The sequence below is a fragment of the Brachypodium distachyon genome, chromosome 2, assembly GCF_000005505.3.
Source record: "Brachypodium distachyon strain Bd21 chromosome 2, Brachypodium_distachyon_v3.0, whole genome shotgun sequence".
NCBI classification, from domain to species: Eukaryota; Viridiplantae; Streptophyta; class Magnoliopsida; order Poales; family Poaceae; genus Brachypodium; species Brachypodium distachyon.
In genome coordinates, this window is record NC_016132.3 from 11,844,775 (window position 1) to 11,867,483 (window position 22,709).

The 22,709-nt window shown below is 42.1% G+C and overlaps 2 protein-coding genes across 8 annotated transcripts; one reads left to right on the plus strand and one right to left on the minus strand.

Moving 5' to 3' along the window:
* Positions 1-18,677, plus strand: LOC100833371. Of its 7 annotated transcripts, none has more exons than XM_024458243.1 (9): positions 1-161; positions 461-520; positions 2,425-2,528; positions 3,310-3,379; positions 6,612-6,868; positions 8,669-8,785; positions 10,807-10,871; positions 14,985-15,033; positions 17,705-17,811. In XM_024458243.1, exons 3-8 carry the CDS (start codon positions 2,439-2,441, stop codon positions 15,016-15,018), a joined length of 633 nt encoding a protein of 210 aa, XP_024314011.1. In that variant the 5' UTR covers positions 1-161; positions 461-520; positions 2,425-2,438; the 3' UTR covers positions 15,019-15,033; positions 17,705-17,811. The 7 variants fall into 7 exon arrangements, with proteins under 7 accessions (XP_024314011.1, XP_024314007.1, XP_010230908.1 ...); XM_024458240.1 differs by lacking the exon at positions 10,807-10,871 and having other exon boundaries at positions 5-161; positions 6,612-6,688; positions 6,772-6,868; positions 17,705-18,677; XM_024458239.1 differs by lacking the exon at positions 10,807-10,871 and having other exon boundaries at positions 4-161; positions 461-534; positions 17,705-18,677.
* A 761-nt stretch (positions 18,678-19,438) lies between these two features.
* Positions 19,439-22,454, minus strand: LOC100846603 (RNA-binding protein Y14A). Its single transcript, XM_003567672.4, has 4 exons — positions 22,094-22,454; positions 20,368-20,504; positions 20,023-20,168; positions 19,439-19,735 (listed from the first exon to the last, which is right to left on the minus strand). The coding sequence occupies exons 1-4, from the start codon at positions 22,356-22,358 to the stop codon at positions 19,705-19,707; spliced, it is 579 nt and encodes a 192-aa protein (XP_003567720.1). The 5' UTR covers positions 22,359-22,454; the 3' UTR covers positions 19,439-19,704.
* Between the last annotated feature and the right edge of the window lie 255 nt (positions 22,455-22,709).

Below are 22,709 nucleotides of genomic sequence, written 5' to 3' on the forward strand. Positions count from 1 at the left end.
TCTAAATACTCAGTAGAAGTAATTTGCTGCAAGAGTGCAAGGTACCTTTATGAATTTGAATTGAATTCTAGCTACCTCACCGATGAAGGGAAAGCGCGGCGCGGCGCGTGGCATCCTCCGCGGCTCCGCCGTTCCGCCGTTCGACTCTCTCGCGAGTTCAGGTGCGCCGCTTTCCCCTCCCTCCTCCGAGCTCCGGCCATCGCATCCCGTCTTCTTCGTCTCTGACCCGTCCCGTCCCGCATCGTAGCGCGCACAACCCAGGCCAAGCCGCCGCCGCCCTGCAAAACCCCAAATCCTTTTGGTTTTGACCAACAAAAAACCCCAATCAACCCCTGGCGCCGCGAACAGGCTAGTTTCGAAAAGCGTCCCCCCCCCCCCCCCCCCCCCCCCTTCTCTCCCCGGTTGTTTCAATAGGTCCCTGTGGACTAATGACTAATGTTCTTATTGTGCATGATATCAGGTTTGTCAAAGATAAGTAGGCTTGGGACGAGTCGGGAACAGCGAAAATTTTGAGATTCTGGTAAATATCCGGCGGTAATTGCCAAACGTTTCCCCAAGTTTCCAGTTGTTTGTCTTGGCGATTATGAGGTTCATGCGCTGCGTTTTGTAAGCTGCAGGGGTTGTCATGTGTTCTATTCGAGTAAAACGAAAAGAATTTATATTTGTTTTCGTGTATGCATTACCAATACTACTATGTAATTAAGCGTGCGTTGCTACAGCCTACTAGTACATATTAACATTAATTTCGAGATGGTTTCATATTAAGAAACTCAAGGATATGGTGAATGGACCCCACCACCAATTGGCACCTTTATAGGAGTATAAAGATAAGCATTATAATGGTGTTTCCCTTCCTTGTTGTTGTTACAAATATTGCATATCATTCTGCATTTCAGCAGGTGTAAACTCTGTAAAGGGAAAACCTAAAGGGATTAGCTGTTTATGAGGGAAAATTTGCTCTCTTTAGCTAATTATTAAGCCTCAGGCATTAGGTGAAGATAAGACTTAATTGGACCAGTAGATCATGATCAATGGGTAATGTTTAAGGGACTGATGTCGACTTAAAAAGTAAGATCAGTCAAAATAATCTGCCTATTTTTACATGATGGTCAATTTATGATCAACTGTTTGCACATGCTTGCAGTAGTGTAGTCGTAATAGTAGCAGTAGCCAAGTTCCTTTATGACCCAATTGGTCACCTAGCCCCTGCGTTGCAATCTCTGTTCTGCCTCTGCTTGCTCTGATATCTTGTTCTTAAATGATCCTTTGCTGACCTCCATGTCTTCTAATTATCAGAATCCATGTTAATGATAGATTATATGACACATCTAATGGAAATTAGAATGAGGTAGCCATTGAAGTAATTTGGGATGGACTTTGTGTTAATCTCATATATTTGGCCGCGTATTGAACTTTGGATGTTTCTAACCTGTATGAATGTAGCTATGCTATGTGGATGTGTTGAACTTTTGATGAACCTTGGTAATTTGTATGTTAATACATCTATGTTTGATTAGTTTCTTGACAAATATGCATGCATTGTGCTGCTTATATTATCAGAGCTTGAGCTAAAGTGTTACATCTATTTCTTGATGAGGTTTATTTGTTTGCTAGAGCTAAAATGTGTTAATTTAATAGTGCTCTATCGCAAAATTGTTTGTGACGCGTACAGTTTTTATAATGCCTAGTGTTTGGTTTCCACTTTCCGTCAAGCAACATCCAGAAGGAAAGAGAAAGACGATGCTTGAGCGCCAAATTCCAATAATAATTAGGCATATTCGGTTGAAATTAAAAGCTGAGTCAGATGTCAATACAGGAAATGCATAAAATCACTGTGATCCTGGAACCGTAGTTTCTCTTTCTTACTTAGCACAAGTAATACAGAACAAATTTACTGGCTCGTGTGGGTGTTGCATATTTTACAAAGACTCTGCACCATGAGTTGTACCATTTATTTCCTTTGTTGCATAACTTGGCCCTACTTCGGGAAGATACAAAAGGAAGATGAATTAATTGGTAAGTGATGATGAGTTCTGGATGACGCTGGAACCGATCTAAAATAATTTTGGTCAGTCCCTCCATTCTGCTATATCTGTCCGTAGCCTCAGGAGTCTGTTTTGAAATATTTCCAGTCCCTAAGCTTGCTTAAATCCTTTAAAAGATGTTAGGTGGTTGCAGCACGTCCTTTACTAGGGGTTTGCATGTTCAATCTTTAATAACCACTTCTTAGGTTTATCAATTTCTTTGTCTGTGTGCAATTGTGTGTTGGGGCCTATTACTGAATAGAGACTACCGATGTTACCATTTTTTTGATCCAGTTATTTAGTGGTTCATACTGATACATGCATTTTATATTTGGCTTGCTTCTGCTTGTCATTGTACTAAAATTTTATGATTTTCTGAGACGACATTTTATTTGTGTAGTTGAGTTACTGAATATGGATCTAATACTTCCATTTAAAGTTGGAGATGTTATAGAGTCGAGATCCTTCACTGTTGGTTACAGGGGTGCATGGTTCCGTTGCAAGGTACAACTACTGATCTTTTAAAGTGTGCCGCATTTATGTGCATAAATGCAACTCTTCTTTATTAATAAATCCCAGTGCTAATATTCGTACTTTGGGGGTTCCTCTGCTGCCTTTTAATTTTCATATTTGTCAAAGAAGAGTGGTTTGAACTTTAAATAAATTTACTCTTAAACGATAGCCTGCTTATCTCATTTTCTGATAATCCGACTGATATGTTCCAACTTACTCATATCCTTATAGTTTACATACAACAACAACAATAACAAACAACAACTAAGCCTTTTGTCCCAAGCAAGTGGGGTAGGCTAGATATGAAACCCAAATAGAAACTAAAGAAAAATGCAAGTAACAAAAGAGCAAAAGAGCAACCTAATGTTTGGGGCTTAAGTGGTTCTATGGCCCGTTGTCCATTTCGACTAAGTGTAGTCAGTTTCTTGGAGTATCTGTCTGGGACCTTTTGTGGACCGTCCAGCCGTCCAGGGGATTGGACTCTCTTTGGTCGGAGGGTCTGAGATTTAGCGAGGCACCACCTTGAAGTCTGGAGTATCCGTGTTTCACCCAGAATTTTTTGATTCTCGTCTTGTCCAATCTTTCTACATATTCTAGCAGGGGGCCTGTTTTGGGAGACTTGTTTTTCCTTTGTTCCTGCTCCCCTCTATGATTTTTCATACCCAATACGCGTGGCACTTGAACTTGTGAGGCTCGAAGGAGTGTGTCCATGGAGGCCTCCATACCATAATGAGATGGGCTTCTTACTAAATCATGTCAATTTTACTTTCAGATAAGCGATATGTCTATAAGATATGGTCATATGGAGTGTCAGTTGGAGTATATGGACTACCCAGGCGAAAGTAAGTAACAGTTTACTTCTTGTTCTGCTATGCATTTCCTTTTTCATTTTGGAGTATTATTTCTCTGACACAATCTTCTGAAAAGAATATACTGCTTATGACTGCGTTTCCTAAGATAATTTATCGGTTAATCTAACTGGGGAATGTGCCCACGCTTGACTTGCTGTGCCGCGGATGCTAGTGTTGCTGTGCCTATAGGGAGCCGAAGCATGCATGCGCACGTATTAATTACTAGTTTTGATTTTTTAAAATGATTTATCTCCTAAACCGTTAGTTCGATTAAAATCCGTTTTCACGGTTGAGTTCATCTCGGCGAGGGCTTCAAAACAAGACCACATTTTACTATGCTTTCACGATATTTTTTCGACACCACAAGTTAGCAGATTAATCTATCATGTTTACCATGTTAGTTGTGAATGGTTACCATATTAATAGTCGGTCCATTAATAATACGACTACCAAGAAAGTGTATTTACACATTGCAATGTTATGTAAGATCAGAGAGTGAGTATTGAAGCGTTTCAACAAAGTATGAGATGCATCGGATCATACAAGTAAAATGCATTCGTGTATTTACATAGGTGCGCGTTGATGCACAACAAACTGGTAACCAAGTGATGTTAACCTGGTAAACATGTGACTACAGCCTGATAAACAAGTGACTATAAACTGGTAACCATGTGGTTCATAATCCGGTAAACAAGTGATAATAACCTCGTAAATTTTGAAGGGAAAAAGAAGTCGTCAAAACATATCAACATGGGATCTAGTTTGTACATCTCGGCACGATTAAGGTAATGGTGAAAACTGTTCGTCAACCGGGTGCACGGTTTATGAGATAAAAGATTTTTCAAAAACCAAATAGAAGGAATAACGTGAATTGGTGACCTGCATGCAGTGCCGCATACTAAGACTACTTTGGGCACGTGCGCCCAGTAGTTCAACCCTTAAATGATACTAAAATGTTGAACTAACGTTTGATCTGGAATATCAAGTTCTCTACTTTTTTTAGCTGTGGGCCACTTGAAAATATTATGATGGAACTTTGTGCACCACATAAAGATATGACAGCGGACAAACACCATTACTTGGTCCTCAACAGCCAATCCTATAGTTGAGACTCTTGAGTTGACTATGTACTTCGGGGCTGTTTGGTACAGCTCCACTTGACAGCTTCACCACTGAAGTAGGTGAAGTTGTCCCAAACGCTCTAAACTCCACATGCTAGGTGAAGTGGAGCAGTATACCCTTTTAGTTCATTTTAGTGGAGTCAGGAAAGAGGTGCCTCACCTACTCTCCTTCACCTAAACTTGGAGTGCCATTAGTGATTTCCTTATCTTCCAGCCCAGGCCCGACGCCTCCTCGTCTCCCTCTCATCCCCATCGACAGAAGCTCCATGGCGACTCATCTCCAACCCTAGCTGACCCGTCCGCGCGCATCCCCGGCGCTCCCGTCGGGATCCATCTCCGGCGAGCCGTCCTCGTTCTCCGGTGATCCCGCCCCAGTTCTCCCGCTAGCCCACCCTCGGTCGCCCTCGAGCCCGCCCTCGCTTGCCCGCCCTCGGCCGCGCGCCTCTCCTGCGGTCCCGTCGGGAACCATAGTTGTCTTTGATGTATGTACACGCGGGAAGCACACAAAAAGAAGTACGTACATGCAAAAAATCGATCAGCTAGCAGCTGTATTCATCGGCCAGATTCATCGGTTCGTAAAATATTGCGGTCACAGCACCAACAGACCAAGCAATCTCATACAGGATCGATCCATAGTGAAAAGAAATGATAAAAATAACAGCAAACAAGGGAACTTGTAATCTGGAGCTGGTTTGTGTGCCAAACAAATTTTTAGGTGAAGTGGAGCTGAGGTGGAGTGGAGTTTAGAGGTGGGGTGGAGTTTAAGTGAAGTGAAGGCCTCCCAAACAGGTCCTTCATGACATATAATTTGTAGCTTAACTCACCTTCAACTACCTACATACATATTTTGGAGCTTATGTAGTTAGCTCAGGTGGATTTTTCGTCACTGCAACCATTTTTCTTAGCTTACATTCGTCAACCAGGCTACATTTCTCACTCGCCCTTGTTGGGCTCGAACCAGCTAATATCTGGGTTTCACAGATGAACCGGACCTGAATTTTGTAGTATATGTAAGCTACAAGTTGATCCATGGTCTGCCCGCTACCTAGCATTTCAAATGAGATCCAGCAAACCCATCCTGCAGTAGCCTGGACAGCCTCCCTATTGGGCTGGGTAACCAATACTCAGATAATTGAGACAGCAATTTAAACCCCTTAAGCAATTGCCCAAATTGTTGAAACAAGTACAGAACATAATGAAAGCCACGAGAAATAAAGTTCTGTACTGCCTGGAACTGAAACATAATGAAAAGGCAAGACTGCAAGACCCAGTCAAGATAACACGACTGCTGTGTTTTGATTCCAGCAGCTACTGCAGTACCGTGCAAGCTGGAAATTTATCCTATGAGTTTGAGAGGTGGACTTTACAGCACTTGAGTTCTTCTCTTAGAAAATATTTTAGGTTGGAAGAGTAAATCGTCATACATGGGTACTTTGATGAGTCCTTACTATCTTCTGTCTATGTTGTACTCCCTCCGTTCCATAATTCTTGTCGAAATTTTACATGTATCTAGACACTTTTTAGGAATAGATACATCCATTTTCGGGCAAATTTGAGACAAGAATTATGGAACGGAGGGAGTGCATTGTATCAGTTGCAAATTCATGCAATCAGAGTTGACTTGACCAAACCTGGTCCTGATATACATGGGATAAGGACACGTTTTAGTTTTGGTTTTGGGGAGGGAGGGATAAACCTTTTCAGTTCTTGCTTGCCGTCGACATAACCTAGTACCTTATATTGGGAGAGACCAGCCCTAACAATCCAAACTAAGCATAGACATGTAATGTAACTCAACTAATCATGTCATCTGATTGACTTGAACTTAAGAAACTAACTTTATCTCCAATCCAATGTCTAAGCTAAATCTGATTCGGCCCCAACTCCTGTTACTGCACATGTGATGCATCTTGGAGGGGTAGTATCTGTGAACTTATGAAACTTAGGATGGATACAAATTAAATGTCAGAAATTTGTGGGTTTTGTGATTCATTACCTACTGTAAAGCTGTGTCAACCGAGCTGTAAGCAGCAGAAAACCCATCTGAGACTGTCAACACTAATTTCGTATATGTCTAACTGATTGCTTTCATCTGCTGACAGAAAAGAGCTGGACTAGACTCTATAAAATTCTTCCAAAATGCCGTAATCATAAAGCAGGCCAGAGTAGGGCGATCATGGTACGACCTCCTTTTCCTCAGTGGTATTGTGAGACTCATATTCCTGAGCACTGCCAGAAAGCTGATGTTGTAGCAATTGTAAGCGGTCTGTGGAAAGTAGGCGACTTGGTTGATTGGTGGTACACTGGTTGTTTCTGGACTGGGAAAATAACTGAGTTACTTGGTGATGACAAATTTAAGGTAAGCATTTAGTGTGGTTAATTGCGATTGCTTGCTCATCCATTGTCTTCTAAACTCATGTCTTACTATATTTTTGTTCCAAAGGTTAGCAATTTAGCATCAGGTTCCTATATTCACTTTTTTATTAGTCTAAATTACTTTTACCTAGCATCTTACTCAATAACTCTTTTTCCCATGTATGGAAATGGAAGTCGCGTGGGGATGGTAGGAATATGAATGAACATTCTTGTTTTCTTTTCATATAATGATTGAATGTTAAAGTTATTATGCTTATTATACATTCAAACAATCATTTAGTGCATACATTACATATGATGATTTCAACTTGTGTTTGGTATATTTGAACAAAGATTGTACTAGATATTGAGTTTTTAGTATCTATGCATTGTGATAATGTGAATCTAAGAAAAGCCGAAACATTTGACTTTTCACAATGTAATGATTCTTGAGCTAAAGTTACGAACACTTTCCCTTATCTAGCTGTTGGCATGGCTTAATATATAACGCAAATGAAAAATATCCCTAGTTTCTCCTATCTCTTCCCTCTATCAAACCCTAGCCGCACCACCCTCCAAATCCTAACCTCACCGTTCTAATCATGGATCACGCACCCAGATCTGTGGCTTACTGCTAGTGTTGCGAAGATCCTCCTCGTGCAAGACGTCTCTCATCCATCGGCATGCCCTCTCATCCAAAATATACCTGCCGTAGTCCGGTGGTGCCCATAGCATGGAGGGGTGTAAACCCCGCGTTGGCACTCAATGCACACACAACTCACCACCTTAGGTGGTCGAGCCTCCCTGCCACCACCAAGGGAGCTGGCATAATACAAGGATTCAATTGATGGCACATGGCAGGCCGGTGGCCACCATCGATAGCAACAGGAGGGAAAGAGGTTTGGCCTAGGCGACTGGTTGAAGCCGTCGTCACGACTATTGGAACATGTGATGTGACTTGTGCTAGTTGCACGATCGCTGGACATCTTCCAAGTTTGTGAGTTCTCGGTATCAAAAATCTCGGCGCCGGAGATGATGTTGGTGTTGCGTACTCCCTTTGTTCCCAATTAATTGGCGCTGGCAATTTCGCAAAGAAAACCCTGTTAATTACCGAAATCAACCTGCAGTACATATCTTCAATTGAACGTGGACTGCACGTTGATTCCGAAAAAGAACAAGGGGTTTTTCGCAAAAATTCCGATAGAACATGGACTGCAGGTTTATTTTGGAAATTAACAGGGTTTTTTTGCAAAATTGCCGGCGCCAATTAATTGAGAACAGAGGGAGTATTATGGTTTTAGGGGGAGATGGTTTGCACTAAAACCACAACAAGTATTTAGGAACGGAGGGAGTACATTGGTGGGGCCGAGTCGGGGGAGGCCAAAGTCGACAGTTAACGGCCCGAAGCGGTCGAAGGCGGTGACTGCTAGAAGACCAGCTCCTCCACCACCTCAGCCATCCGGAGGGCCCATTTCGAGCAAGATTGTTGAAATCGAAATCTATTGTTGAAATCGATTTGCAAATGCCTAAATTTACGGCGTCGGGCGGAACAGATTCCATAAACCTGTCCCGTACCATAATATGGTTTTGAGTTATACCACGCATTTTAAGGGCTGATTTTTATGGGATTTGCTGGAGATGCTCAATCGATGGTTTTACTTCACCACTTTCTTAACAAATGCCTAAAAGATGATATTTTTCTTTCTTTTTAAATTGATCTCTTTCCTAACTAAATATCTGTTTCTGAGCGCACACCAACATTGCATCCCTTGACCATGACCATCTACTTGGTACTTTTCTATAGATAGTTTGCCCTGAGGTACCAATGGGCGAGGGTGGATGCTATGATGTCGATGATATGGACTTGAGGCCAGCGCTCGATTGGTCCCTCGAAAATGGTTGGAGCACTCCTCTTTCACAGGTAACCATATAGTATTTATTGCTTGATGAAAATTTATTATTTCACCCGGTGACCTGAAGTTGGCCATGAAGCATGAATTTTCAAATATCATCTTTTTTTTTACTAATGTACATGTTGTCCTTCGTGTGAAATTTGTGTCAAAGAACAATTTTATGGGTTAAAAGAAATGCTATTTTGGGTAGCTAAATTTGTTTTTTGTTAAGGGTACATGTTACGATGAAATTTGAACACACTCTGAATAAGTAACATGTACATTTGTAAAAATATCTAGAACTTTTTTTTTTGACACATTTAACTCTTATTTGCTTATTTGCTGGTCACGTCGGGAGCATGTACTCTCTGGAGCCATTTCACTACGTTGTCTCACCCTACGTAACATTAGTTCTATAGACAATTTTTAATCTGTTAGAGAAGGCATTTCAAAGAACCGCCTTTTTTCTAATAAGGGTTGGCATACTAGAATGTTAAAAATCCTATGCAACTAACATGATTCTATAGCACGGCAAGCCTCCAATATTGAATGAGCCGATGATTGCTAAATTTGTTAATATACCTTTGCAATATAATGTGGAATATAATTTAGGGATGTCATGTAGGGATTTCAAGATCCAAGAGAATTCCTATAATTACCCACTATTTTGTGAGGTGGCGTTCTAATCAGCCACCACCTTGGTGTGACATGATGTCGCGCCTTGTTAATTAGGATGAAAAGAGGTTGCTAAATCAATCTACAGTCTAAACCATGGAAATAATGCATGTGTGGTAAATAGTGGAAAAATAAACCAGGTGATTGTTGATTCTCTCTATCAAATACTCTAAAACAACGACAAGAATTTAGAAACGGAGGGAGTAACAAATAGCGGGTAAGAAGTGAAAATTACTCTAATAGTAAATGAAAGATCGGTATGGTCGACTAGAAGGGGGGGGGGGTGAATAGGCGACTAACAAATTTTACTTTTTCTTTTTCTTTTCTTGAAAGATACCAACACTTAATTCTAGGGTTTACTAAATTCTCTAAAGTGAATGGAACCCTAGTATGAAGTGCAATAGCCGAAGCAACAATAGATAGCAAGAATGTAAAGGGTGAAAATGACGCCACACGAGACGAAGATTTTCACCGGAGTTCCACCGATTGGGGTAGGTGTACGTTTCCGTTTGGAGGAGTGCTCTACCACAAAGATAGAGGCGCCACAAAGGCCCACTCTATTCTCCTCTCACAACACCACAAAGGTGAGGTGAGCTCCACTAGTGGCTTCCTTGGGGGCGAAGTCCAAACCCTTACAAACTTGATCGGGGCTAGCTCCACAACTCAATTGGAGGCTCCTGGGATGATTGGGCACTTAGAATTGAACTCTGAAGTTTGGTTTCTTCTCTCACCTTTTTGGGTAGGCTTTTTAGTGGGTGCAATTTTGTCTAGATCTGGACGTGAAATTGATTCACCCGTTTACCTTCCCTTGTGGATTCCCTCTTAATAGTACGGATGTCCTACGACTCAAATCAACCGAAAAAGCCGCTAAACACTGCTACGCTTCTTTCCTTCTTGAGGGTCCACACAACGTCTCGTGCCAAGTTCTTTATAAAATCTGAAATGCTTAGCACATGATTAGATACACAACATGTTATCATCACCATCGAAACCACTTAGGAGAGAAATGCCCTTTCAGTAAATAGTCTCTTTGACCCTGCAAGGTTTGGAGCCCGGGCATCATAATTCCTTGAGGTTTAATGCCTGGCAGGTTGGTACCAAGCCCCTAAGGTGGTTTTGGTGGGTGGTATTGCACAAGTGCCATGTGATGTGGATTAGTTGCCAACATGGGCTAAATGTCAGCTACCGTTGACAACATCTCAGCATACCATCTCAGTCTACCGTATGATGTGATATTTGTTGGAGATAGATGCAACGATGTACAAAATTTCTAACCTTATGGCATGATATGACAATTTATCCGTAGCTAATGTATTGTACCTTTGTACGGTCACATCTTACATCTAAAGTCTCTTACTCCCTTTCATGCCCCCAGCCCCACCCCTACCCCGTGTGTATGTCAAGAATCTTTTCATGGGAGAGAGCTCACATGAGAAATGGGTGAGTCCTGACACATTTTCAATTATGACTCATCTCTTCTCACATGTTTTGGGCAAGTAACCTTGGGACCATAACGATCATATGTTGTACCTATTGGTACCAAAGCGAGTACATGAGTGTCCTTGGTATTGAGATCAGAACATGCTACTCAAAAGTTGCTTAGTAAAACACATTAAGGTAACATGTCTTCCGTGCTGATGTGAGTACCCGTTGTTAATGGCAATGAAGATTTGAATTCTACAAAATTAGGATGGTACCGTGATTATACTCTCTTTAACTGTACTAAGTGAGTGTTGAGAATCTTGTACTACCCTCATGTATTTTTACTAGGGAATTCTTTTGATGATGCACCTGGTTTATTCTCCTTGTACCTCGATGTACTCGTTTCGGTGCCGATGGGTACACCATTTATATCACTCAGGACATGTTGAAATATTAGAGAAGATAAAGTTAAAAAAAAAACAATGTTTGACAAAAAGGTGGTGAAAGGAGTAGAGAAAAAAAGTGAGGTTGTCAAGTCATCGTATCAAAATAATGGAGAGAGAGAGAGAGAGCAATGTCCCAAGCAAGTTGGCGTAAGCTAGATATGAAACCCAAACAATAAAATTGCGGAGAATAAAAATAAACACAAAAACAAAGAAATAATCAAGGTTCGGGTGCATGGATTGCGGATTTCCATGGGTCCCTATCGAAAGCCAGATCTCTGGATACATTCCAGTCTTTTAGGTCCATTCTAACTGCCTCCACCCATGTTAACTTAGGTCGCCCTCTACCCCTCTTTGCATTGTCAAATGCCCTTTAAAATCCCACTATTAACTAGTGCTTCTGGTGGCTTCCATTGGACATGCCCAAACCACCTAAGTCCGTGTTGTTAAGTTTCTCTTCAATTGGTGTCACCCCTACCCTATCACGAATCACCCCATTTCTGATTCGGTCTGTTCTTGTGTGGCCACACATCCACCTTAGCATACGCATCTCTGCAACACTCATTTGTTGGATGTGTTGTCTTTTAGTGGGCCAACATTCTGCTCCATAGAGCATGGCAGGTCTGACGGCGGTCCTATAGTACTTACCTTTTAGCTTTTGTGGGACCTTGTCACAAAGGATTCCAGACGCTTGCCGCCACTTCATCCACCCTGTCTTGATCCTGTGGCTAACATCCTCATCGATACCCCCATTGCTTTGCAGCATTGAACCCAAGTATCGAAAGGTGTCCCTCTTAGGCACTATTTGCCCTCCTAGACTAACCTCTCCATCACAACTAGAGCCGCTAAAGTCATACCACATATATTCGGTCTTAGTCCTACTGAGGTTAAACCCTCCAAAGTTTGTATCCACAACAGCAGATTACTACTGACGCCCACCCTACTCTCATCTACTAGAACCCCATCATCAACAAAGAGCATACACCAAGGAATATGTCCTTGTATATCCTTAGTGACTTTGTCTATCACCAAGTAAAAAATGTAAGGGCTCAAGGCTGACTCTTGATGTAGTCCTATCGTAATTGGAAATGGATAGTCTCACCACTTCCTGCGCGAACACTTGTCACAACATTAGAGTACATATCCTTGATGAGAGAAATGTAATTCGTTGGGACTTTGTGTTTCTCAATGCCCACCACATGACCGTCCTTGGTATACTGGCATAAGCCTTCTCCGAGTCAATGAAAACGATGTGTAGGTCCTTCTTCTACTCTCCGTATCTCTCCATAAGCTGGCGAAGCAAGAAAATTGCCTCCGTAGTCGATCTCCCGAGCATAAAACCAAATTGGTTTTAAGTGACATTAGTCACTCTCCTTAAGTGATGCTCAATCACTCTCTCCCAAAGCTTCATAGTATGGCTAATAAGCTTAATACCTTTGTAATTACTACAGCTTTGGATATCTTCTTTATTCTTGAAGATAGGTACTAATATGCTTTTCCTCCACTCATTATGCATCTTGTTTGACCGAAATATGTAGTAGAGAAGAGAGAGAGAGTTTAACAAAATTCAAGAAGTGGTTAGGTTGTCAAGTCATAAAAGTACACTAGGTGAGAGTGTAGTAAAGAGAGAAGAGAAAGTTTTTTTTTTGAAAAATTTTGAAAGAGGAGAAATAATGGTTAGGGTGTCACATCACAAAAGCAAAAAAAAGTACTCTAATCCATTGTTTTAAGTGATTAAATCGAAAGTGATTTGAGTGGATGTTGAAGTTAGATCAGACGGCCATGACGATAGGTTTAGATAGCATCGACGTTACCACCTCAGCTTATGCCAACATGGACTGTCATATCAAACTGGATCCACATATCATTGAAATAGAAGTGTTCACTCCTCTTTCTCAAAGAACAAGGTTTACTCGTATCTCATTCCACAACTCACAGCGGTGCCTCCTTCTCTTCTCTCTTTCTACTAGTCTTTCTCTTTACCACCGGCTCGTGCTCATCCTCTTCATCAGATATTCAGATGTGCACGGCGGGCTCCTCCTCAACGAGCTTTTAGGGCAGGTGTGTGCCTATAGGGTGGTGTGCCACACATTCTTATCCGTTGTGGAAGTGTCCACACCCTGGAGGCTAGGAGCTACTCCCTCCATCCTCCTTTAGGAGGCGCCTTAGATTTTACACAGGCACCAAGGCAGTCTTAGGTGACTGTATTTTGGACGAAAATACCCCTAGCTTGCACTGCTGCCTGTGTTATGTAGATGTGCTTCAGCACTGTGTGCAAATGAAAAAGAAGCAAGTGATTAGTAGTGTGCATGATGGGAAGTGTGAACACTGCCTGGGAAACAAAGGAGCTGTCTCGGGAAGCCAACGGACCTGATTTAATTAGTCTGCATGCATGCGTACGGTGGCAGAACGGGGAAAGAAAACAGGGGCATTCGAGGCACCGTACAGCTGAAAAAGGTTGTGCGCCTATTAAACCTGGACAACGCCATACAAATAAAACGTCCCTTAAAAGTTTTCTGAGTTCACAGTGCCGCATGGAAGGTAACGAAGCATCAATTGTAGGTATTAGCAGATGGATTCGAGAAATTTTAGAGTTTGGGTCTCACTGGAGTTGGGGACAATGTGGAGTGCAGAAAATCAGGTGGACTTACTCCCCGAGATCGAGCAAAACTCGCTGACATGTTGGATCAACAAAGAAAGGAAGAAAGCAGCACATCTTCGGCCACGTCACCCTCCACGGTGCAAGAGCGCCATCAGAACCATCGCAGGGGGGTATTTAAGCGGTACTGCGGCATTCAGTTCAGTAGCTAAACTGGTGGATGTGCCCTGGTTAAAATCTCAGGGTCAAGGAAATTCGAAAACTGCTTTTTCATAAGGATCCAAAAAGGAGAAAGCTGTAGGTTCACCTAACAATGATCATGATCTAGGCATGCAAAAATCTTAAAAGTTTATGATCACGATCCATACTACGTGAAAATCTAGGCATGGACAAATCTTAATGGATTGAAATAGGGAGCGAACATCCGCTCTCTAGCCTTCCGGCGCGACAGGGTAAAGTTGCCATCCTCTCAGAACTAAAGTTGTCACCCTCATAGCCTAAAGTTGCCACCCCCACGGAACTAAATGTTTGTTCCCTAGCCTTCTGACGCGACAGGGTAAAGTTGCCACCCACACAAAACTAAAGTTGCCAACCTCACGGACCAAAGTTGCCACCCTATAGAACTAAAGTTGTCACCCCACAAGTCACATGGCGCGATTTCAGGCACAGTCTTCCCAATCAGATGGCCAGCAGAGCGTTCACTCCGAGAGACTAAAGAGCAAGTGTTCGCTCATTAGAAATTCCGAATCTTAAAACTTTGTGATCATGATCTTGTCACTCCCTCTCTATTTACAATTATACAATCTGATCCTACAAATTTTTGTACTTGTCAATTGAAACATAATCCTACCAAAGATCCGACACTGACAACCCTGATTGTTTGTGACTTGGTGTGTAGGTATGTCTCACCAATTAGTAAGTTCCGTAGGGTGGAATACTGGAAACAGTATAAACGAATAAATATGGTTTCTAATCCAGGAGAGACTAATATAAATGAATTATGTATTGATCTATATTTATTTATTCAGGTTCAATTATATACTTGTTCCGTTATGTTTCTTGAATTATCTATTCATTCTATTGTGCCAGGAAAATGGCGAATGCTGGTATACGGCTCGTTTGATTACGCAGAACCCAGGTATTAGTGATTTGCTGATTTCCTGTATATCATATGGTTTCTATACAACTCTTCTTGAATTGTGATGGCAGATTTACCGCTAAAGAGCTAACTAGTGTGTTCCAGTTTGACATGTCCACCTCATCAGCTTGAAAGTAATCAAAATCTTACCTGAATTGTGCTCCAGTTGGCTCCATACCCTAACCAGGGGCAGTGCTCATCTGCCTCTTGTCCCTTGTTGTTGGAGATTTCCTGAATGAAGCATATCCTTATGTCTATCCTCAGGAGCTGATAAGATAACTCTAACCTCCTTCTGTCCATCCACAAGAGTCAGGAAATAATAAGACTTAAGTATTACCACCTTGCTTCCAGTGCAAAAAACGACTACAAATTCCTCCTTATGTTCTCAATTGAGTGCTTCCATCTTTTCTTCAAAAAAGACTGTCTTCCGGCTCTTCCTTGGTAGTGTCTTCATCAGAGTCCTCATCTGCAAACTGCAGCAACTTCTCCTCCCTATCGCACAACCTCTCCATCAGCCTTGGTTTCAGTCAAACCCCTTGACTCTTTGGCCAATCCTTTTCTACTTCACACAACGGTAAGGGACGACCCAATCTCTCAGAGAGCAATGTCGATAACTTGTACTCCCTCCGTCCCATATTAAGTGACTCAAATTTGCCCAAATATGGATGTATCTATGCCTATAAAGCATCTAGATACATGTAATAGAAAGTCACTTAATATGGGACGGAGGGAGTATGATTTAGCTAATCTTCCGGCTGATCACCCATCGCCAATGCAACGAACTTGCAACCCAATGAAAATTTGCAACACCACACACTTGCGCAGTAGTCCGCCGACCACAAGCGGTTTCGCAGTCTCCCAGTTCCCAACAGAACGACAAATAACGCTGGAATTTCAGTAACAATAAACACGCTATTGGAAGGAATATGGTGTAGAGGATTCAAGATGAATGCTTGCGCAATTCAGCAGGAGTATTACAATAGATGGACTTCGACTTGGACTCAAACCTGGCTCAACTTGATTTAATAGAACCAAACCATAATAGGCTTTGGCTCACACATGGACTCAGAGGTCCGGTTAGACCAAGGGTGGGTTTCAAAGCAGAGCATTAGGTAGATGGGTCCCTTTTAAGAAAACAAGGATGGGTTTCATGGATCTTGCTCAAATGTTAGTGTGGAGAGGTAGAGGCACAAGAATGGATGCTGATATAGAACAACTCCTTGTAAAGTAGAGCAAAAGATTCAGATCTCAAGACTGAATCTGCTCCGGCAGGTTGCCGGCGGGGCTGCTCAGCTCGAGTGATCTTTTGAGTCGCTCAGGCTTAGCGCCTCATAAGTCTGAAGTTTGATTTCAGGTTTCGTGCAAATCGGGACAGGGAGCGGCCGTCCGATCAAGTGTCCATGCTGATGAATAAAATATGAAGACTTGTCATACCCTTAGATTTATGGAACACATCGTGGGTTGTCCTGGTGCACCATATACTCGTACCCAACTTGCTGCAACTCTAGCATATCATTCTTGTTGCTGGCTGCCTTGCACACAAGATATTCTTCTAATTGTTTGCATTCACCATCTTCAGTTGTGGTGCGCCTTCCTCCCTCTCTGCCCTCGTGCACATCTTGATGATGGATGCCAGCACTTGATGATCCTCATGCACGCTCTCCTCTCCTCCACGCACCATGCATGCTTCAGCCTCAAATCTGATTATACAAAGACGCAAAGACTTCGGCAGTATAAAATTCTCATTAATAAATATATCGTATTGAACTAAGAGAGAATTCACATGTTCTAATAACTTGGTGCACGTGCTCTTGTAATTGGTCCAATGCACAGATCATTACTTGTTCAGCAATTGGAGAAGATGGTAAAGAGCTAGGGATGCCTTTATTACACAAAACCAATGCCGCAGCATCCCTTCCAAAGCTAAACAAGGGTCACACAGCATGGGTGTTGTACAATCTGAAGCAAAGATACCCTGTGATATTAAATGTAGAACATTTCCTCAGAACCACCACTGCAATGCAGCTTCTTGCGACTGTTGAAAATCTCTCATCCAATGTCAAGTCTCAATAATAACACAATCCTACCTAAAAAACAGTAACATTATCCAAAACGTCAAACATCCAGCAAGGCCCTGCATGCAATTTGAATCCATACCATCTAATTTAATTTAATTATCCCTTTGTGCAGGACTAACTGATATGTAACTTGTCGTTGCATAGGCTCTCAGAAAACATGTTTGTTCCTTTTTGTTTAGAAAAATAAGAGCAGGGTGCCTTTTAATGGTTTTAACTGCTGGGTTTGAAAAAACTATTTCTCCCATAAAATCGACGTTTTACTTAATTGTTTAAAAAAATCCAACCACAGTTTGCAAGATTTGATTATTGGATCATGTGCAAAATTAAAAAATATACATCTCTTCAGCTAAAATTGGGCTAAAGGGTGTCAATTATGCTCGGAACCACCCTTTTAAGAAAACCAGACTGGACTGTTTTGATCAGTTCTTGTGGAAACCCACTGGTTGACTTATATTTGTGATTTTCTTGTTATAGTTCTTGGAATTAAATCTACTTAGAGACAGTCACTTCGCCATTAATCTTTTTTAGAGTTGACTTGTACTAGAGCAACTATATATGGCAATGCACAATATTTGTTCACTATTGGTATACAGATGCAGGAAGTAGCAGCTCAGATGAGGACATCGAGCAACCTTATGATGGTAAAGAGGAAGTACACAAATGCTTGAATGGAGCATTTCATACACCGGAAAAGGAAATACAAAAATGCCTGACTGGAGCATCTGATGCACCGGAGGAAATGGTGGATTCGGATGTAAAGCTTCCAGCAAACTCATGCTGCATGAAAATTCCAGCACATAATAAAGAGGAACCACAAAAGTGCATAAATAAAGAATCTGGTACGTCTATGGAGGCCATCGATTCAAAAGTGGAACTTGCGCATGAAAATAGTGAATGCTGCATCAACAAACAAGCAGATTGTCCATCGTCGCCAATGACCAATTCAGGAAAGTCAACCAACATCTTCCTCACCAACGACCAATTAAGAACTGTCAGTTTCAAGAAGCACAAGACATCAACTGAGCCTGAGCTTCCTCACATTGTTGGGGGGCTCATGTTGGAACAGGAGAAAGTAGCAAATAAAATCAGGTTGGCCGAAGACCTCCTACTGTCAATGAGCTCTGCTCCACAGAACGCACCGCCAATGCCTTCCTGGAAATTTCTGGAAAATAACCCATCGGCAAAGCATAACTGAAGTTAACTTTGTCTAGTAATCAACTTGCTGGGCATCACCCGCGTGCTAGAGTGTGGTTCTCTATACCATTTGATATTACTAAGATAGGTTACATAGCATGTCCAAATTACCCTTTTTTTTTTGCCTTCCAGCCCGGTGGCTGTGATGATCCTGATTCCTGACTCGCCTGACAATCTGTCAAGCTGCATCGTTGATCTTAGATAGCTCATTTGGTGTACCGTGTACGTCCATGTGCTGCTGATTGTAAGCTGAGGCAGATGGACCATTCGAGCATTGTTTCAGCAGCTGTTAAATATTTGTCATGCTAATTATGTAGGGGTGCCATATCCAAAAAAACAGTATATATCATCTTTCTGGCATGATCAGGGGAAGACCCTACGTACAGAACCGGTCGAGTCCCTAATTTTATTATAAGTTGGCCTCAGTAGGAAGAAAATGTGTGGTTAACACCAAGGGTCTTAGCAGTTAGTAGTAGCACAAACAGTCAGTGTTTTGTACTACTCAGTACTGATTTGAGCCAAAGAGGGCGGTTTCCAGGCTGTCATGGTCATGGTGCTTCCTTTGTTCTATGGCGGGGGGCTGTTCTTTTCGTGGTGCATCCTTTGTAAAATGAACTTTGGTGTCCAAGCAACGGTTCCATGACGGTGGAGACGTTGCATGAAATCTGTGCAGTCCGGAGTGAACCAGAGGACCATGGCATCCATCAATTGAAAGAGCAAGCTGAAGTCAGTCCCCGTCAAAGTGCCAAGTTGCAACGCCTCGGCCATCCGAGGGTTGAACGTACGCCAAGCGAGAATTTTCTGCCGTTACAAATCTTCCCCTCTCATCGTTATTCGTAAATCAAACGCTAGCTGTGTCAGTATTACTGACATATGTTCTAGGAAGCCTGGAGGTGGTCAAGACAACCATATCTATCTTCTGACCGAACTGAATAAAAAAAATATGCCTCGACACCTCAACAGGCAATCAGTTCCCCATTAGGCTTGGGAGTACTTGACCGGGCCACGTTAAAATTGGTTCTACGTGACAGCTTTGAACTCTGGCCTTTCTGGCTGGCAGCTTGCATGAGCTGAATTGTGGCTTCATCGTGGCAAGGGAAACGGATAAAATCCCAACTGTTGAAACAAATAAGTAGGACAACACACATAGCATACTGAAAAAGCTAAAGAATCCATTCCATAGTACAAAGATTACACTCCCGAGTATCTAACATTCTTGTCTCATGTCGCAACACAAAAAACACACACGGAGGAGAAACAAAAAATGGAAGATGAAATGTAATACAACTGCCATAGTTCAAGTTGAAGATGGAAAGCTCATTCTCGAAACCACACATGCAATCGCCAAAGCAAGGCCTCAAAAACTCCAATCCCACGATATTCAGTCTTGGAGAAAACCTCAGTATCTCCTCCTGGGTGGGCTCCTTGATCTGCAAACGCACAAAAACCAAAACTTTTTCATACATGAAATTACATTATCATGACAAGAAACATACGACAACCAGATTATAAAACTTTGCTTTGAAAACACTACAATATTTCTTAACACCTGTGTCGCAAAGTTAAAACGAGGCTCATCAGATATATGTTGTTACATTGTTAATTCTCCACACAAAGCCTTGATCTTTACGAGTGTTTACTACCCTAAAACTTCCTCCGGATTTCTATTTTGTAAGACATAAACTGAACAGCTGGCTGCAAGATCAGAGAGACATACCTCCTGCGGACATTCCTTCGCTTGGCAGGGCCATTACTAAAGGCCCAATCAACATTTATTATCTGTGTTACAAGTTCAGTTCCGTCCATTGTTTTTATTGCAGCCTGGGCTTCCTCGAAGCTCTCATATTCAATCAAGGCATATCCCTGCACAAGTGAAGCAGGATCATCTTATTATCCAATTTAAAAGTTCACACGTGAAAATTGGTCAAGTCGGTATCGGTTCTACTTTTGCATATTTTACTATTTGATTGAAGACATATGAAAGTACACCATAAATTATGAAGAATATTGAAATGTATTAAATATTGCAGAAGACACAGCTATAAGTAACAAGCAGATTTACCTTGACAAATCCAGTGCGGCGATCTAAATTCAAATGCAAGTTCTTAACTTGCCCAAATTCCCGAAAAGCATTATGGAGATCATCCTCCTGTGCTTCTTCGTGAACACCGGTTACAAGAACAATCCACCCCTCTATAGCTGCAAAATTTAAAAGACATAAAGGAGGTATATGTGAGAAAAAATAACTAGAAACTAGCAGAGCTTCAACAAAATGAATTTAGTGAAGGTAAACAAAGTGATCACTCTGCACATTTTTCTACAGATAAACCTTCAATAGTTTATGAAGTGCAATGTCAAATGTGATTACTTAATGAACTGCTTTTCAAATAGCAAGGGAATAGGAGAGATTACAAGGTACGATGCCGATTCAATCTAACGATTATGAACACCGAGCTTCATGAAAAAAATCCAATCCACAGAAATTTTAGAACCATGAGGTGGAAAGTAAGACGACAAGTTGGCGATACATAGTTGGCACATAATATAAGCATTAAACCTATCAGGACCGCATGTACCATTTCCTCACTGAGCATGGTAAAATCAAAACAGCTCTTGCTGTTCTACATCGCTTGGTCATTCAGAGAAAAGGCATACAAACAGCAGGGTGGTTAATCCGTTGGAAGAAACCTCACTCCAGAAGACTACTCTACATGGAAGATGAGGGATTCATTCAGAATACATTTCCTCAATTCACACCTTCAGGACAAGGTGAAACTTGAGGGAGAATAGTGTTGTCTGAACCGGATAGACTCTGAATATGTCTAAAGAGTAAATATCAAGAAACCCTGATCTGTGGCACATGAGCCAGTAGTCACACAAAACCCCAATTTTTGGCAATTCATCACATAACAACAGTTTTTGGAGTAGGATGTATCACAGAACCAAATCTCTATGTTTGACTGGTTTGACAAATATTCTGAGCCCTGGGCCACTGTCAATGCTGATGTGGTTTATAAGGGGCCACATGGGACGACTCAATGTGGATGGAGGTGGGGAAAAGCAACGGGTGCTCTGAATATTTGGCACACTAGTCTGTCAGATTTGAGAGAAATCTAACAAAAGAGGACCTTTACTGCACCAAAATACTTTTTTTTTGTGTGATACATTCTTCACATCCAACCAAAGCACCAATCTTTTACGCTCACATAGTAAACGAACAAGATTTTACATCAACTAACAAAATACAAATTACAGTACTCCCTCCGACCGGAATTACTTGTCACTGATTTGTACTAAATCTGGGAAAAGTAATATGGGTCGGAGGGAGTATCTGTTTTCCTTCGAAAAGGAGGATAGCCCCCAAAGTACAGTATCTAATTACTCAAGACCACTAACTTGCAGTTTTGTGCATCTAATTCTTTGGATTCAGAACCAATCAACAACACATTATCCATGTTACTCCCTCCGTTCCTAAATATAAGATGTTCCAGCCTTGTCCTAAGAATACGACGATCTGCTGCTGAAACAACCAGCACCCAGGAACAACGCTAATATGCGCACCTCAGTTATCCGTACCATAACTTTCTTGCAACTAAATCAACTAAGAAGGCACCGTGAACCTACCAAATCACCGAGGAAAGCCTAGAGACCAAGATCGTGGCATGCGCTTCAACTCAGCAAGATCATACTGAAACCAACCGCTGTGACCAAATTCGTGCACCAAAGAAGGAACGCCTTCACTCAAAGAAGGCACGGGGAGGGGAGATCGGAAAGCAGAAGAAGCGTACATCTGAGGGGTCCAGGGCCGTCGTCGGTGCCCAGGGAGTCGAAGGCGGCGCGGCCAGTGAGGGGCCGCGAGGAGGAAGGCTCCTCGCGGAACCCGCGGCCCTTGGTCTTGCGCGCGGCGGCGGCGGAGGAATCCTCCCCGCCGGCGGCGATGGTGGAGCGGAGACGCGGGGCAGGGGCGGGGTTATTCTCGGGGGCGTCATCGTCCATGAGGTCGTCGTCGTCGGAGTCGAAGTCGACGACCTCAACGTCGTTCGACGCCGCCATGGTCGCCTGCTCGTTCGCTGCTAGGGTGCGGCGTAGCGTGGGTATCCGCGTCTTGGATGGGGTTGGGACTTGAGCAACTTCGTGGCCTCGAGGGAGCTAGCGATGTCACCGGAACACAAAATAGATTTCGAGATTTCTCTAAAAAAAATCTTGTTATTTTCTTTAAAGAACGTCTAGGCATCGCATGTTTAAGAATATAAATCGTTTAATTTTGTTAAATAAGTAAATATAAGATGTTCTAATTTTTGTCAAAGTCCAAGTTTTTATAAAAATCTATCAACATTTATAATCATACATTAGTTTTATTACTTATTTATATATGGTCATGAGATTCTCTTTGACAAAGTGGAC

What these genes read in the sequence shown, in the direction of transcription:
- LOC100833371 (XM_024458239.1), top strand. Translation starts at nt 2,439, where the DNA reads ATGGATCTAATACTTCCATTTAAAGTTGGAGATGTTATAGAGTCGAGA. An exon ending in TATGGACTACCCAGGCGAAA is followed by an intron (nt 3,380 to 6,611) that starts GTAAGTAACAGT and finishes ATCTGCTGACAG; the next exon opens with AAAAGAGCTGGACTAGACTC. An exon ending in TTTGATTACGCAGAACCCAG is followed by an intron (nt 15,034 to 17,704) that starts GTATTAGTGATT and finishes ATTGGTATACAG; the next exon opens with ATGCAGGAAGTAGCAGCTCA.
- LOC100846603 (XM_003567672.4), bottom strand. Translation starts at nt 22,358, where the DNA reads ATGGCGGCGTCGAACGACGTTGAGGTCGTCGACTTCGACTCCGACGAC. An exon ending in CGGCCCTGGACCCCTCAGAT is followed by an intron (nt 20,505 to 22,093) that starts GTACGCTTCTTC and finishes TAAATTTTGCAG; the next exon opens with CTATAGAGGGGTGGATTGTT. An exon ending in CGAAGGAATGTCCGCAGGAG is followed by an intron (nt 19,736 to 20,022) that starts GTATGTCTCTCT and finishes GTGCGTTTGCAG; the next exon opens with ATCAAGGAGCCCACCCAGGA.